Source organism: Drosophila takahashii, chromosome 2L (assembly GCF_030179915.1).
Source record: "Drosophila takahashii strain IR98-3 E-12201 chromosome 2L, DtakHiC1v2, whole genome shotgun sequence".
Taxonomy (NCBI): Eukaryota; Metazoa; Arthropoda; class Insecta; order Diptera; family Drosophilidae; genus Drosophila; species Drosophila takahashii.
In genome coordinates, this window is record NC_091678.1 from 718,147 (window position 1) to 732,031 (window position 13,885).

Sequence of the window (13,885 nt, forward strand, 5' to 3'; positions counted from 1 at the left end):
CATTTGGCAAACTATAAGTACTAAGTACTGGAACCAACCAGACGCACTGGCGACTTGCCATTCTAGGCACCTTAGGATTGCTCACCATCTCCGGGAAGATCTGCCAGTTGATTGCCAGTTTCGTTTTCATTTTCGTTTAGCTGGGGCTTTTTTCTTCGATTTCGGGTTAACTGACCCCGAAACGATTAGCAGCGACGGCGGTCTGCGGGTTGAAAGCCAGCGACAAATGAACAAAGGGTCGATCCTGGGGATCTGCTCCTGCCTCCTCTTCTCTTTTTTCTGGCCAAGATCGGGACCTGGGCTCCAAATTGTTCGATTGTTTATGGCTGGCAACAACGCCCACCGAGTGAAGTTGCGGCCAAGTGAGAAACCAGCAACAATCATCTGCCGGCTGATAAAGTGCCAGGTATCCCCGGCCCACCTGTATACCCCTTTTTTCCTCTTTTTCTGTGTCGCTTATCGGCGAGGATCGATCGCAGCTCTCCGGCAAGAAGAAGAGAAGAGCGACCTGAAGACGGCAACCAGCGAGCTGATTTAACAAATTGATAAACAATTGTTGGCGTTGGCTGGTGGGAAGGGGAAGGGGAGATGGTAAGGGGGCTATCGGGCTATAGAGGGGGCATAAACACACCGAAAGGTGTGTGGGGCGGCGTAACGTTACGAAATGGCTAAACAAACGATCGCCCGATCGCAGTTTCAGCGAAAACTCCATGTTCCCAGATCCCAAATCGATTTCGTATGCGAATAAGCGTAGCCTTGGATTGGAATTCCTTCACGCATCTGAGGGATACAAATATGAAAGGTGTTTCATGCGGTCAAATAGAAGGATTTTGTATTTGTATTATTATTTAGAACCAGGTAATACAAGAGGCGGTATAAAGTAGTTTTTAATTATCCCTCCTCTATGAATATTATTATTTTCCCATTTTAATTCCCAAATATTCCGTTGATTTTAATCAAACAAAAAACATTTTAATAATTAAGCAACTCCTGAATATTTTAAAATTGAGTAGAAAACTTGGATAAAGTATGTAGAAAACATGGAAAAAATAGTATATTTATTGTTGATACTGAGTCTATTCCCCAAATAAAATATTTTATTATTTTAAATTAGTTCGAAGCCTATTAAGCAATGTTTTTTTGGAATAGTCTTTGTCTAGGACATTCACACTTCTTGTATTTTGAACCTTTTGAAACCGCCTAATCTCACCAAAGGTTAGTAGAGATTTCACTGGCCAGAACCGAAACCGCACAACAATGAAAACGAGGAGAGGGTGTTGTGATGGCACTCGCGAGACAATCGCTGGAGAAGATCTGCTGCACCAACCGCCGAACCAAGCCAAGTGGGATCCCCGCCTGGGCTAATCCTCCTCGGCGGGCAGAGGCAGTTGTCGCCGGGGGCAGTGGAAGACTAGGGACTCCAATAAGTTGAGGAGCTGGGGAGCTGGGGATCCGAGAACCGAAAAGCCATTGTTAGCTGTTAGTCTCCCGTTCGCACTCTATCGGCGCTCGGCCATCTCTCTGCTCTCCTCTTCTCTACTCTCTTCTCCCGAAGAATTGGAGGCCTCTTCTCTTCTCCCGGACAAAACACTTTACGTGTGCGGCTTATCGCCACCCAATCGAAGGCAATAAATATCTTACAAATAAGCAGAATGCCTCGGAATGCCAGCAGAGAGCCCTTTATTTTTGTTGTTTTCTGGGATGAAGGGGGTATCCAGCGATTGCGATTCTTCTAACCGATTGCTCACGTGCAGAATTGTGTGAATTCGTGAAAAATCGACGGCGGCAATTAGGGCGGGCCGTCAATAGTTTGGCAACAGTTGCAACATTTGTTGCAGTTGCAGTGGCAACAGCAGCGGCAACACAAACAGCAGCAATCAAAAGACTCAGGCAACGAACTTGCACTCCACAGGGAGAAATTTAATTGGATAAGGGAATTTTGGATGTAATATCGTTTAAATAAGATTATGCTGAGCTCCGATTTCTCAATTTAATGTTAATTTTTAACCTTCAGTTATATTACAGAATCTAATAAAACGATTTTCTCCATATCATGTTAGGTTTTATATAACTGAAAGTGGTGGTTTAACATGTAAAATTAACATCACATTGAGAAAACCAATGAATTTATGTGTAACTTTAACTGCAGGTTAACTTTATCTCACAGAAACCAACTAGAATCTTAACTAGAATCTTTGCCGTTGAGAAACCAACAGTTAAAAAATATTTAGAAAATAAATATTAAATATTTCATAGCTTTCTTTCGTAAAAGAATACATTTTCTTACTGTTCAGTGAGAAAATGGTTCAAGCACCAGTTTCCAAATGTTTTCTTCAGAAGAATCCCCTACATCTCTCTACTTCAGTCGCTCTGAATGTGCTGACATTTCAATAGCCATCAATTGACAGGTCAACGCGCATCTTCCCCAGCCTCCAAACCGCTCCAATCCAATGGGGAACCATAGGCGGCTGACAGAGGGGGGGGTTTCGGAGACTTTTGGAAGCTTTAGCCCGCACGAGCAGGCCAAAATGTTCGCTGCGGTCGAGATGTCGAATTTCTGGCGAAGCGAGATGCAAACTGCAAACTGCGACGCTTATCCGGCGGCTCCATCTGCATGCCATGTGTGTGCCATGTCCACGTCCCTGTCCGCTGTCCACTGTCCTCTGTCCACTCTCCACTATTCACTTCCCCAGTCCGCCGCCATAATCTCGGCCAGCATCGCCGTTGGTCGTTATAATATTTCGCCGTGGCCAAAACAGAAACAAATCAGATGTCAGTTCGGTTCGGGGATTCTGTTCTGGCCAACTTCGAACTTTGGCTGCAATCCGCGATCCGCGGGCCCTAATCATCAGTGGCCATTGGCCATTGGCCACCATGCGCTTTTCCTTCCTCTTCCTTTTCCACCAGCGTTTTCCACGTAAGAGATGGCCAGCGTGGATAAACCGTGGATAGCTGGATAGCTGCTCCTCCATCTGGGCAGCAAAAGCAGCAGCCGGCTCTTGTCGCATTGTTTTCACAGCTCCGCCACTGACCACTGACCACTGACAATTTGTTCGATAATAATTGCCAAAGCAGCTGTCTGACACATAGATTCCTCACTGGTGAGGATGGGAAGAAGGTAGATGTGGAATGCGGATTCTGGGAAGCCAATTTGAGCCACTAAACTGCCATGTAACTGTCTGTCTTCTAAGCGGAGATTCCCAGGATTGTTAGGGGTTAGGATTGGGAAAAGAAGTTCTAGAGTTCCATGAATAAATGATAAGAGAACTCTTAGTTCTTTACATATATTTATTTTAATAATCATTCCGATAAGCGAAGATTGATTTAATCTATAATTCTTAAAATCAAGGCATTTTTATCTCTATTTCAAGACTGGATAAAAGTTCTAGAATTTCATAAACTAAAATAAAATCAAGATTCTAATTCTCATTGTGAAAAAATGTTCTAAAATTGCATAAAAAAATGTTTATATAAATCTTAGTTATTTAAATTCGTATGTTACAAATTATTAACTTTATTGTATTGAATTCCTTACAGATTCCAAAGATCTGACCGCCCAGGAAATGGGCGAGGAGAAGCAGCAGCAAATGGAGGATCAACTGGAGGATCAGGAGTCCTCCTCCAGCGATCCCCAAGAGAACAACAATAACAATAACAATAACAATAATGATGATGATGATGGCGATGAAGAGGGTGACTTTGAGCAGCCAGAAGAGACTAATCCCGTGGAGGATCAGGATTTGGGGGAGACGGCGATGGAGCAGGATCAGGAGGTTCAGCGGGAAGAGGAGGAGGAACTGCCTGCACTGAACAGTCCCAGCACTCCGCCCAGGAGTCCCATCTCTCCCCAGCTGATTCCCAAGCTGGAACAGCCAGCCACGCCCCCTTCGGAGGCGGAACCTTCTCCCTGTCCCTCGCCTTGTCCACCCACTCTCACTCCCACTCCCAAGTTCCCCAAGGTGCGTCTGAATGCGCTCCTTGCCTCGGATCCTGCCCTCAAGCCAGATGCCAAGGAGCTGACGCTGCCCGACTCCCGTCTCCTGGCTCCGCCGCCCCTCGTCAAGCCGGAGGCGCCTCCGCCTCCTCAGGAGGAACCCCATCTCAAGCCAGCCCGATTCATGTGCCTGCCCTGCGGCATCGCCTTCAGTTCGCCCTCCACGCTGGAAGCCCACCAGGCCTACTACTGCTCTCACCGGATCAAGGAGACGGACGAGGCGGGCAGTGATAAATCCGGAGCAGGAGGATCGGCAGGAGCAGCCGGCGATGGAGGATCCATTAACTCCGCCTCCGAGCCACCAGCCAAAATGGCCAGAACGGGCAAGCAGTACGGCTGCACCCAGTGCTCCTACAGTGCCGACAAGAAGGTGTCCCTCAACCGGCACATGCGGATGCACCAGACCTCGCCGGCGGCTCCCACCTTGGCCAGTCTGCCGAGTCTCCTCCAGAACGGATTGCCGCCATCGCTGCCATCGGTGGGCAACGTAACGCAGCCCCTTTCGCTGGAGGACAGTCCTAGTCAAGTGAGTAAAGTGTTGAGGTGCCTAGGATGATCGAGGATAGTATATCATACTAACAATCCCCATACCCAACAGCAAACCGATCGCTACTGCAGCCACTGTGATATCCGGTTCAACAACATCAAGACCTATCGGGCGCACAAGCAGCACTACTGCAGTTCGCGGCGGCCGGAGGGTCAGCTCACACCCAAGCCAGATGCCTCGCCGGGCTTGGGAGGATCGGCAGGACCAAGTGGTTCTAGCGGTGGATCAGTGGTGTCCAGTGCGCAGCCAGCTGCTCCCGGCAAGCTGAGTCCGCAGGCCAGGAACAAAACACCCACACCTGCGATGGTCGCCGTGGCGGCTGCTGCTGCGGCGGCCGCCGCCTCCCTCCAGGCCACCACCCACTCGCACCCGCCCTTCCTGGCTCTGCCCACCCACCCGATCATCATTGTGCCCTGCTCGCTCATCCGGGCGGCCAGCTTCATTCCAGGACCACTGTGAGTAACCAAAGAGAGATCAAATCTCAAATTCTCAAAAATAAGACTCTTTTCGTCTTGAAAATCAAATTCAAGACCATATTTATCTCTATTTCAAGATCGTTTTTCTTATCGAACCCCTGATTCTTCTCTAATTCTTAAGTTTCAAACATAAATCGATCCAATCGCAAATTCTAAAAAACAAGACTCTTTTCGTCTTGAAAATAAGAATCAAGACCATATTTATATCTATTTCAAGATCGTTTTTCTTATTGAACCCATGATTCTTCTCGAATTCTTAAGTTTCAAAAACTAATCAATCCATCTAAAATTCTCAACAAAAAAGGATCTTTTCGTCTTGAAAATCAAAATCAAGACTTTATTTATCTCTATTTCAAGATCGTTTTTCTTATCGAGCCCATGATTCTTCCCGAATTTTTAAGTTCCAAGCTTAAACCTTACATATTTTCCTTTCTAAATTTTTATGATCATATCAAGATCCTTATTATTATTAGGATTTCTTAAACACAGTAAAAACTTGTATTTTAATCCACAGGCCCACACCGAACTCGGGGATTGTGAATCCAGAGACCACCTGCTTCACCGTGGACAATGGAACGATCAAGCCCCTGGCCACTGCCCTTATCGGCGCCTCCTTGGAGCCCGAACGCCCCTCGGCTCCTTCGTCAGCTGCCGAGGCCACCGAACCCAAGAGCAGTCCACCGGAACCCAAGCGAAAGGAGGCGGGAGGAAGTCGGTAAGTGCCTGTCATAATAATCCAGATTTAAAAGGAATTTAGACCCGCGAATTCTTGAGGATTTAGTTAATGAATGAAATATCTTCTATGAACAGCGATTCCTAAAGAATTCGCGTAAATTCGATGCACTATTTATAATATAACAACCATCTGAATAATACATACACCGATTCCTAAAGAATTCTCGTGACTTTAATGCACTATTTTTAATACAACAATATCTGAATAACACATAAATCCCCCTTTTATTTCCAGTGAGTCTGCGCCCCTGGATCTCTCGCTGCGTCGATCGCCCATCTCCCTGAATTCTCTGACCTTGCGACAGCATCAACTTCGCAACGCCCTCCTCGATGTGGAGGAAGTGCTCCTTGCCGGCGCCGCAGGAGGAGGAGGAAGTGCCAAGGATCACGTAGAAACTCCGCGAGGAGGAGGAAGTGTGACTCCCGAGCAGATCGTTTGCGCGCCCTCCCTGCCCTCGAGTCCCTCGATGAGTCCCTCGCCCAAGCGACGAGCCATCAGTCCACGCAGCTCGGGCGCCGGCAGTGCCTCCTCCATGTCGCCGCCGGGTCTCAACGTGGCCGTGCCCCACATGCTGGACATGCGCTCCATGCTGCCGGCGGACTTTGGCCTCTCCGAATCGCTGCTGGCCAAAACTAATCCCGAGTTGGCTCTGAAACTGGCGGCGGCAGCTGCAGCGGCTGCAGTGGCGGGCAGTGGAGCTGCCGGAGCGGCAGCCTTCTCCCCATCTCCCCTGGCTTCTTCTGCTCAGACGAGTGGAAATCCAGGAGGCGTAGGATCAGCTACCCAGCAACCGCAAATCTATGTGAAGAAGGGCGTGTCCAAGTGCATGGAGTGCAACATTGTGTTTTGCCAGTACGAGAATTACTTGGTGCACAAGCAGCACTACTGCTCGGCGAGGAGTCAGGAGGGCGCAGGAGGAGGAGGAGGAGCAGCTGGAGGAGATGGGGACGCCAAGTCGGCCGTTTCACCAACCAATCCAGGAGCAGAAGTAGCTTCCTCCGTGGAAACCACTCCGGTGGCCTATCAACAACTCATCTGCGCCGCCTGCGGCATCAAGTACTCCTCGCTGGACAACCTGCGGGCCCATCAGAACTACTACTGTCCCAAGGGAGGAGCAGCTGCAGCCGCTGCTCCTGGATCCTCTGATCCCGGACAGCTGGCCCTGGTGAAGGAGAAGTGCGGCAAGTGCAAGAGCCTGCATGAGATTGGCCTGCCCTGTCCGCCGCCCATCTCGAATCCACTCGCCAATCCAACCAGCAACTCCCAGCCGCCAACCTCCTCCTCCAACAGCCTGAACAAGTGCCCCGTCTGCGGCGTGGTCAGTCCCACGGCGGCGCTGGCCAAGAAGCACATGGAGATGCACGGCACGGTGAAGGCCTACCGCTGCAGCATCTGCCAGTACAAGGGCAACACGCTGCGCGGCATGCGCACCCACATCCGCACGCACTTCGACAAGAAGACCAGCGACGTGAACGAGGAGCACTACATGACCTGCATCTTCGAGGAGGAGGGCAACCAGGAGATGCCTCCTGCCGGGGGAGCATCTGCATCTGCAGTAGTTTCTATCGATTCCATGGATCATCCCTCGCAGATGTTTAACTGCGACTACTGCAACTATGCCTCCTCCTACAAGGGCAATGTGGTGGGTATTCTTTATATGACTGTTTAGATTGATTCACTCTAACTGGAGGTCTTTTTCTTATAGTTGCGACACATGAAGCTGATGCATCCACATGTGGCCATCAACTCACCTTCCATTTCCCCCGACGCCAGGGATCAGGAGGTGTCCTCCATCACCACTACCAACCAGCACTCGAATTCCGAGGGTTCCAACGGTGAGGCAGCCAGGTAAGGAAGGCAGGAAGTGATATGGAATCAAATGGGTTAGATGGGGATCGATTAATTAAAGATTCTATACATGTTGTAATGCAATGTAGGATTAAATTTGATATCATATTTTTTAGTTTGATCACAATTAATTTGAACCCTAAACCCATTATAAGATTCTACCAAAAGATTTTAAGCAGATAAAGATCGCGTAAAAACGGATTTTTATTAGAAATATTATAACTCTCCTTCAAATTTGAAGAATTAATGCAGATCCCTTTTAAATTCTACTCTTAAATTCGTACAAAATATTCTTTCTATATCATAAGATTTATATGAGAAACTGTTTTATTCAGCTCAAAATTTAGTTTTGTACAAGACTTTAGGCTAGTACCTAATTAATAAAGGAGCTGGAAATCGATTTATGATTTTAGTGTTCTGAAATTTTTAATGCATTATATTATAACATTTTTGAGAGATACTGTTTTAATCAGCTCTAAATTAGGTTTGGAGTTTTACAAGACTTTAAGCTAGTTATTAGGCTCAGATGACACATTCAATTTTTAACGTCAATTTATTGTAGCAATTTTTCTTTAATGGGACTTTAGACGAGCGCAAGAAAGAATCAAATATTTTTGGCTGCTCTACCACTAACACCAATTATAAAGGCGCGATATCATATTAATCCTGACCCGCTTACACTTCTTTAAACTCACACAAATGAAAAATTGTCACAATAAATTGAGGCTAAAAATTGAATGTGTCATCTGAGCCTTAATAAAAGAGCTAGAAATTGATGTATGCCTTTTGTATTCTGGAATTTTTAACATATTTTTAATCTTTTATTTTCCTTTTACAGCTTCCACATCAAGTCGGAACCCCTGGATGCTCCGCCGACGCTGAGTCTGGTGCACGACAACAACAACTCGCCCATTCCGACGATGCCCCACATCAAGGCCGAGCCCATGGAGATCGGTGCACCGGATGTAACGTCGCCTGGTGGGCTAGTCCCACCGATGGCTTCGCCGCTGGGCAACAGCAGCGTGGCCGCCGCAGCAGCTGCCGCCGTCGCCGCCGCCGAGGTGATGAAGAAGTACTGCTCCACCTGCGACATATCCTTCAACTACGTGAAGACCTACCTGGCCCACAAGCAGTTCTACTGCAAGAACAAGCCGATTCGCCCGGAGGCGAGCGACAGTCCCAGTCCGAATCACCTGGGCGGAGGGGGCGTGGCCGTGGGCCTGGGCATTGTGGGCGGACATGGGCATGGCCAGCAGAAGCAGAACAAGGAGAACCTGCAGGAGGCGGCCATTTGAGAGAGCCAGCTGCGGTGGGAGGCGCAGCGCAAGCAGCTGGAATGGTATTACACCTGCTTCTGAGCAGCAGCAACCGAACCTAATCGAATCCTAAGCATCGCCTCCTCCTTCGCACAGTGTAAGCTATCCTGTAATCGACGACAGTATTCCCGGAGAATCTCCCTGTCGCTGCCCTCCACTTCCGAACGCCACTTGGGTGCTGACTCCTTCGACTTACCGATCGATAGCAGTATATACACATAAACACGCATCATATATAGTACGCCTAATGAAATATAAACACGTAGATTAACTAGATTTAAAGTAGACGCATACCCATGAAGTGGGAACCATGACATATAATGCATGCCAAAGCTTACCACTTAGACAGAAACTAAATCGAGGGCAAGAAACTACAAGTTTGCAATGGATTGCGGAGCGGAAGGAGGCAAAGTATTCCTATGTAGATCCAATATTATTATGTAAATGGCTCGCTGTTCCACATATGCGAGAGCGAGCGATTCCAACTGTGTAATTTAACTGAGTACATTATTTATTAAGTGTGTGCGACAATAAAAGTAATTAATTTATTCAACAGCTTGTGTTGGTTTAAATTTGGAATCAATCAGCCCACCATAAGTATGTCAAATTCTGTTTTAATTTATTGGTTTTTGAAGTTTTGCATTTGAATTTAACGGACAAACAAGCAAGGTTGCCATGTCGACGGAAAAGGTTGGCGCGTGCTACCAGATCGCTAGAAACCAATGTAGCCGGTATGCCAGATCGATAGGAAAAGGTGAAGTGATCTTCCATGGCAGCCATCTTGAAAAAGAACCGTTATGTGAGCAAAGTCAGAATTACCGGCAGCCACCTACTGCTGATTCTGTGTGTCTGGTATCAAAAATCATGAAATTCGCCTTGAAGCGCCCAAGTTGAAGATTACGGTAAATGTTGAGTCGATTTGTGGCCCATTTGGTCGCTTGTCATCGGAAGTATTGAATAAAATTGCTGGAATTCTTCATCTAAAATATTAGGCGAACAGAAGTTTTAGCAAGTGCCTGCTGGTAATTTCACCATGTTTTTTATAAGATGGCACAAAACAACCGTTAGTCAGATACGTTCAGCTTGTTGAGCAGATCGGCAACAATAGATGGGTGGCCATATCAGGGAGACTGGATTTTCGGAAAATACCAAGAAAATATTTTAATTTTTTTTTTCAAAACTAAAAAATAAAACATAAATACAGAAATGCTTGCACCTATTAAATCTTACCAAATTAGACCTGATTCTTCGATCAACAGTATTCCAAAGCAATTTTATCACCAAACATTACTAACATTTTTCAGGAAAAACTGCCACAAACGAAATACTTGGTCGTTTACAACTAATACATTTTTATTGACACGATATAAATGTAAGTGGTACTTTCAATAAATTGTAGTCAATTTACACAACAAAGCAGTTCGTTAGTTGGGGAAAAGTATTAGAAAATGCATATTCACAATCGTCGCATATGCCTATATGTCACGGATCTCAATGCTGGAAAAAAGTGTCAACTGGCTGCCACGTAGCCACTTTGTTCGCGATGCATTCGCATCTCTTGGTCTTTCTCAGAAACGTGCAGAACTTATAAGATTTTATTCAGATGATACAGTATACAATATAGCAACTAAACGATTGCGTTAAAAAATTAAATCAGATGCTTTTTGTTTGTGTGCAGTAGAGTTCCGTCTTAGTAAAAGTAAATATGTGGAGAGCATTCACGAAAACGCTTACCGCCTAGATGTGTGTGTGTGTTGTTTGTTAATGTCTATGTGGGGATGCGGGGAGGCCCAGGATGCCCAGGATACCCAGGATGCCCAGGATGCCCGGGACGCACCGACTACTCGGTGGCCGCCATGGCGCGGGCCTGGGCGCGCACACGCTTCTCGTACTCCAGCCGGTTCTGGCAGTAGATGGTGTAGGCCTCCGCCTGGGCCGGGTCCTTGATGTTCGGCTCGTTGAGCAGGTCCTGGATGCCGAGCAGGATCTGCTTGATGGTGATGGCCGGGCGCCAGTCCTTCTCCTCGTCGAGCAGCGACAGGCAGACGGTGCCCGAGGGATAGACGTTCGGGTGGAAGAGCGGCGGCTCGAACTTGCACTTGGGCGGCGAGGTGGGGTAGTCGTCCTTGAAGATCATGCGCAGCTTGTAGAGGCCGCCCTCCCAGGGCGTCGACTTCTTGCCGGGAATGGCGCACTCCCAGATCATCAGGTTGAGGGTGCCGTCGGGATTCTTGGCGGGCCGGGCCACGAAGCCGAAGGGGTGGTCCTTGCGCCAGGCCTTTCGCTCCTCGCCCAAGCGCGTGATTGCGATGCCGGACATGCTATCTGCTCAGTTGTCTATTCAGTAGTTTCCACAAATCCTGCTTTTCTCGGCGATCCCCTTCTTCTTCCTTTTTTGCACGCGCGTCTGTCTGCAAAAGTGTGTGTGTGAGTGTGTGGGTATGGGCCCTCCGAAAGGGTATCTTTTCGGCTTTATTACCGCCTTTTCGAGTGTCTACCCACCTTTCCGCCTGCGTTTGCACCTTGAGAAGCCCTGCAGAAGCCTCGTTTTGTCTATTCGCTGGCGAATTTTACAGTTTTCGCAGTTTCTAGCGCAATTTTTGCAGGAAGGAACGCTTGCTTAGAGGTGGAGAAAAACATCGATGTTTGCCACGGCAAACGGTAGCACTAAATTGTTATCGATATTTGGTATATTTAGGGTGACCACTTACCTAATTTGGTATATTCTTATTTTTAAACTACATACTAATTTTGAAATTATTGTAGTGCTTAAAATTAAGCAATTAACAAATTTATCTTTAAATTAATTAGACACCATTGTCCTTGTGTTACGAAAATTAAAATTTATTCGCATTTGAACTGTTTTTGAAATGCAATGTAGTTATTCGTAGTTAAGTGGTTCCCTATGAAAATCGGAGATCTTTAAATTTTACAAAAATTTGAATATATTTGTATCTAAACTGTTGTTCTTAAATATACGCCTCCTAAGCGGGGGAGCCACATAAATTAGTTGAATTCTACATTTAAATTTGATTCTGGTAAAAAAGTTGACAAATCATTTTCTACAATTGTAACCTAACCGAACTAAATAAGGTGTTGTTGTTGTTGTTGTGCCTGGCCAAGGAACGTAAGTAACTCAATAAAGTGAATCGTCTTTTTAAGCTGTGTACTCCGTATACGTAGATTACGGATGGTGATAGAGGGTGATAACAAAAGGAAGCTTGGCTAGCCGCAGAAGACATTTTACGATGAAACGAATGGAGATGTTGTTCGGGTAGAGAGTCCTCCCTACTTGCCCTTCTTGGACTCCTTCTTTTTGCTGCCGGACGAGCCGGTGCTCTCGTCCTTTTCCTTCTTCTCCTTCTTCTCGGGCTTCTCCTCGGGATGGTCTTCATATCTACAGGAGGAAGAGCTATTTATTCTATTCTCAGTCAGGAAAGAGCTCAACTTACGCAAAGAGCACCTTCAGCTCGCCGCGAACCAAGGCCACCAGGAGCGGGGTGCCCATGCAGGCGGGCACCAGGTAGAGCAGCGCCGGCTGCGCGTGCTTGAACACGTGCATCACGAAGATGGTGGCCAGCAGGCCCAGGAAGTAGGCGATCAGCGTGGAGTAGAAGTAGATGCGCGTCTTGCGCTTCTTACTGTCGTCGAAGCGCAGCAGCAGGGCAATGAAGATGCCCGGAATGACGATGTCACCCAGTCCCAGCATGGCGAAGTTGGAGGCATTCAGGCCATTCTCGATGAGGTCCTGGGGGAACACTAGCTTGATCGGCGCCTCGAAGCTCTTGGCCACCGTGACCATCACATTGGTGCCAAACACCCAGAAGATGTCGTAGAAAAACAGGCCGCTTAGAAGGATGACGCCAGTCACAAAGTTGTTCAAGTGCAGCATTTCCACACCGTTGATGGCAAAGGCCAGACCAAAGAGATTATTGGCGATCCAGTGCTTCTTGAGCAGGTACCACACGCCGATGACCGAGGAGATGACCAGGCAGACGATGTCGTGCGTGGAGAACTTGTAGTTCACGATGTCCTCCTTGTGCTTGCCCTCGCCCTTGGTGAACAGGATGTGGAAGGGCACCTTGGGCACGGCCGCCGGCATCAGCGAGTTGATCACCGGACTGAGCAGGTGCGCCAGCGCAATCACACCCAGGACAAAGAAGTACCCGGTGAGCAGGTAGTTGATGTGCACCTTCTGGAAGATCTTGAAGAACAGGTAGAGCCCGAAGAGGGCGCACGAGGCGATCAGGGGGAAGTACATGGCGTCCTTCTTGGTCATCGTGTCGGCCTTCTCGCCCGTGGACTGCAGGAGGGGATTGGGATTGGGATTAGAGTTCTGGCGAGGATCACCCAGCACCTACCTTCTTCAGCTTGTGCAGCTTCACGGAGCGGATGGAGCCAAAGATGATGGGCAGCATGGCCATCACCACCAGGCTGCTGTAGGCCACCGCCATGCCCTCGGGCGTGGATGGCGTCTTCTTCTCCGCGGGCGCCGACTCGTTCTTGGGCGCCGCGTTCACGTTCTCGAGGATGCCGCTGAGCACCTCCTTCACCTTGCCAAACACTTCCTCCGCCATGCTGTCCTAGTCCTATTCAAGCTGCTGCTTCCCGATGAAAATCGCCGGCTTGCGAGGGTGAAAAGTGAAGATTGAAAGATTGACACGCAGCAGCACACGTCAACAATCTCTGTGGCGAAAAATACCAAAGGAAGTCACTAAAAAATACCAAAAGCCAATTAAAATATACCAGACGCTGTTGCCGATTTAGCTGTTTTCCCACTAGATCTAACTTTTTAGATTCGCAAGTGCGGCTAGCGGGATTAATAGCTTTATTTATTTCAAAAACAATAGGGGGATTCCCTAAACTGTTGAATTGCTGAATTTATGAATTTTGGTCAGCTGTTAATCAGCTGTTCCATACAAAGTCAAGTTTCAGAAATTTCAGCAATTCATCAGCCTCGGGGCTGAT

At 47.6% G+C, this 13,885-nt stretch overlaps 3 protein-coding genes across 8 annotated transcripts in view; 1 reads left to right on the forward strand and 2 right to left on the reverse strand.

Moving 5' to 3' along the window:
* ush (Zinc finger protein ush) overlaps positions 1–9,472 on the forward strand; it is a 79,570-nt gene extending 70,098 nt beyond the window's left edge. For 4 of the 6 annotated variants that reach the window (XM_070211406.1, XM_044395204.2, XM_070211407.1 and 1 more), the window contains 6 exons: positions 3,538–4,520; positions 4,593–4,996; positions 5,532–5,732; positions 5,988–7,395; positions 7,459–7,601; positions 8,440–9,472. In XM_070211406.1, coding sequence (XP_070067507.1) covers positions 3,538–4,520; positions 4,593–4,996; positions 5,532–5,732; positions 5,988–7,395; positions 7,459–7,601; positions 8,440–8,896 — 3,596 coding nt within the window. In that variant the 3' untranslated portion in view covers positions 8,897–9,472. The remainder of the gene's footprint in view (positions 1–3,537; positions 4,521–4,592; positions 4,997–5,531; positions 5,733–5,987; positions 7,396–7,458; positions 7,602–8,439) is intronic. The other 2 variants (XM_070211403.1, XM_070211404.1) reach the window with 2 other exon arrangements.
* Positions 9,473–10,252: 780 nt separating this feature from the next.
* Positions 10,253–11,580, reverse strand: lwr (ubiquitin conjugating enzyme lesswright). The gene is made up of 2 exons (XM_017155944.3): positions 11,420–11,580; positions 10,253–11,328 (listed from the first exon to the last, which is right to left on the reverse strand). The coding sequence occupies exon 2, from the start codon at positions 11,235–11,237 to the stop codon at positions 10,758–10,760; it is 480 nt and encodes a 159-aa protein (XP_017011433.1). The 5' UTR covers positions 11,238–11,328; positions 11,420–11,580; the 3' UTR covers positions 10,253–10,757.
* A 258-nt stretch (positions 11,581–11,838) lies between these two features.
* LOC108067164 (minor histocompatibility antigen H13) lies at positions 11,839–13,599 on the reverse strand. Its single transcript, XM_017156064.3, has 3 exons — positions 13,279–13,599; positions 12,370–13,220; positions 11,839–12,314 (listed from the first exon to the last, which is right to left on the reverse strand). The coding sequence occupies exons 1-3, from the start codon at positions 13,492–13,494 to the stop codon at positions 12,206–12,208; spliced, it is 1,176 nt and encodes a 391-aa protein (XP_017011553.2). The 5' UTR covers positions 13,495–13,599; the 3' UTR covers positions 11,839–12,205.
* Between the last annotated feature and the right edge of the window lie 286 nt (positions 13,600–13,885).

Coding starts and splice junctions, on each gene's coding strand:
- LOC108067164 (XM_017156064.3), bottom strand. CDS start 13,494: ATGGCGGAGGAAGTGTTTGGCAAGGTGAAGGAGGTGCTCAGCGGCATC. Junction 13,221..13,278: donor AGCTGCACAAGCTGAAGAAG/GTAGGTGCTGGG, acceptor CCCCTCCTGCAG/TCCACGGGCGAGAAGGCCGA. Junction 12,315..12,369: donor GAGCTGAAGGTGCTCTTTGC/GTAAGTTGAGCT, acceptor TTCCTCCTGTAG/ATATGAAGACCATCCCGAGG.
- lwr (XM_017155944.3), bottom strand. CDS start 11,237: ATGTCCGGCATCGCAATCACGCGCTTGGGCGAGGAGCGAAAGGCCTGG.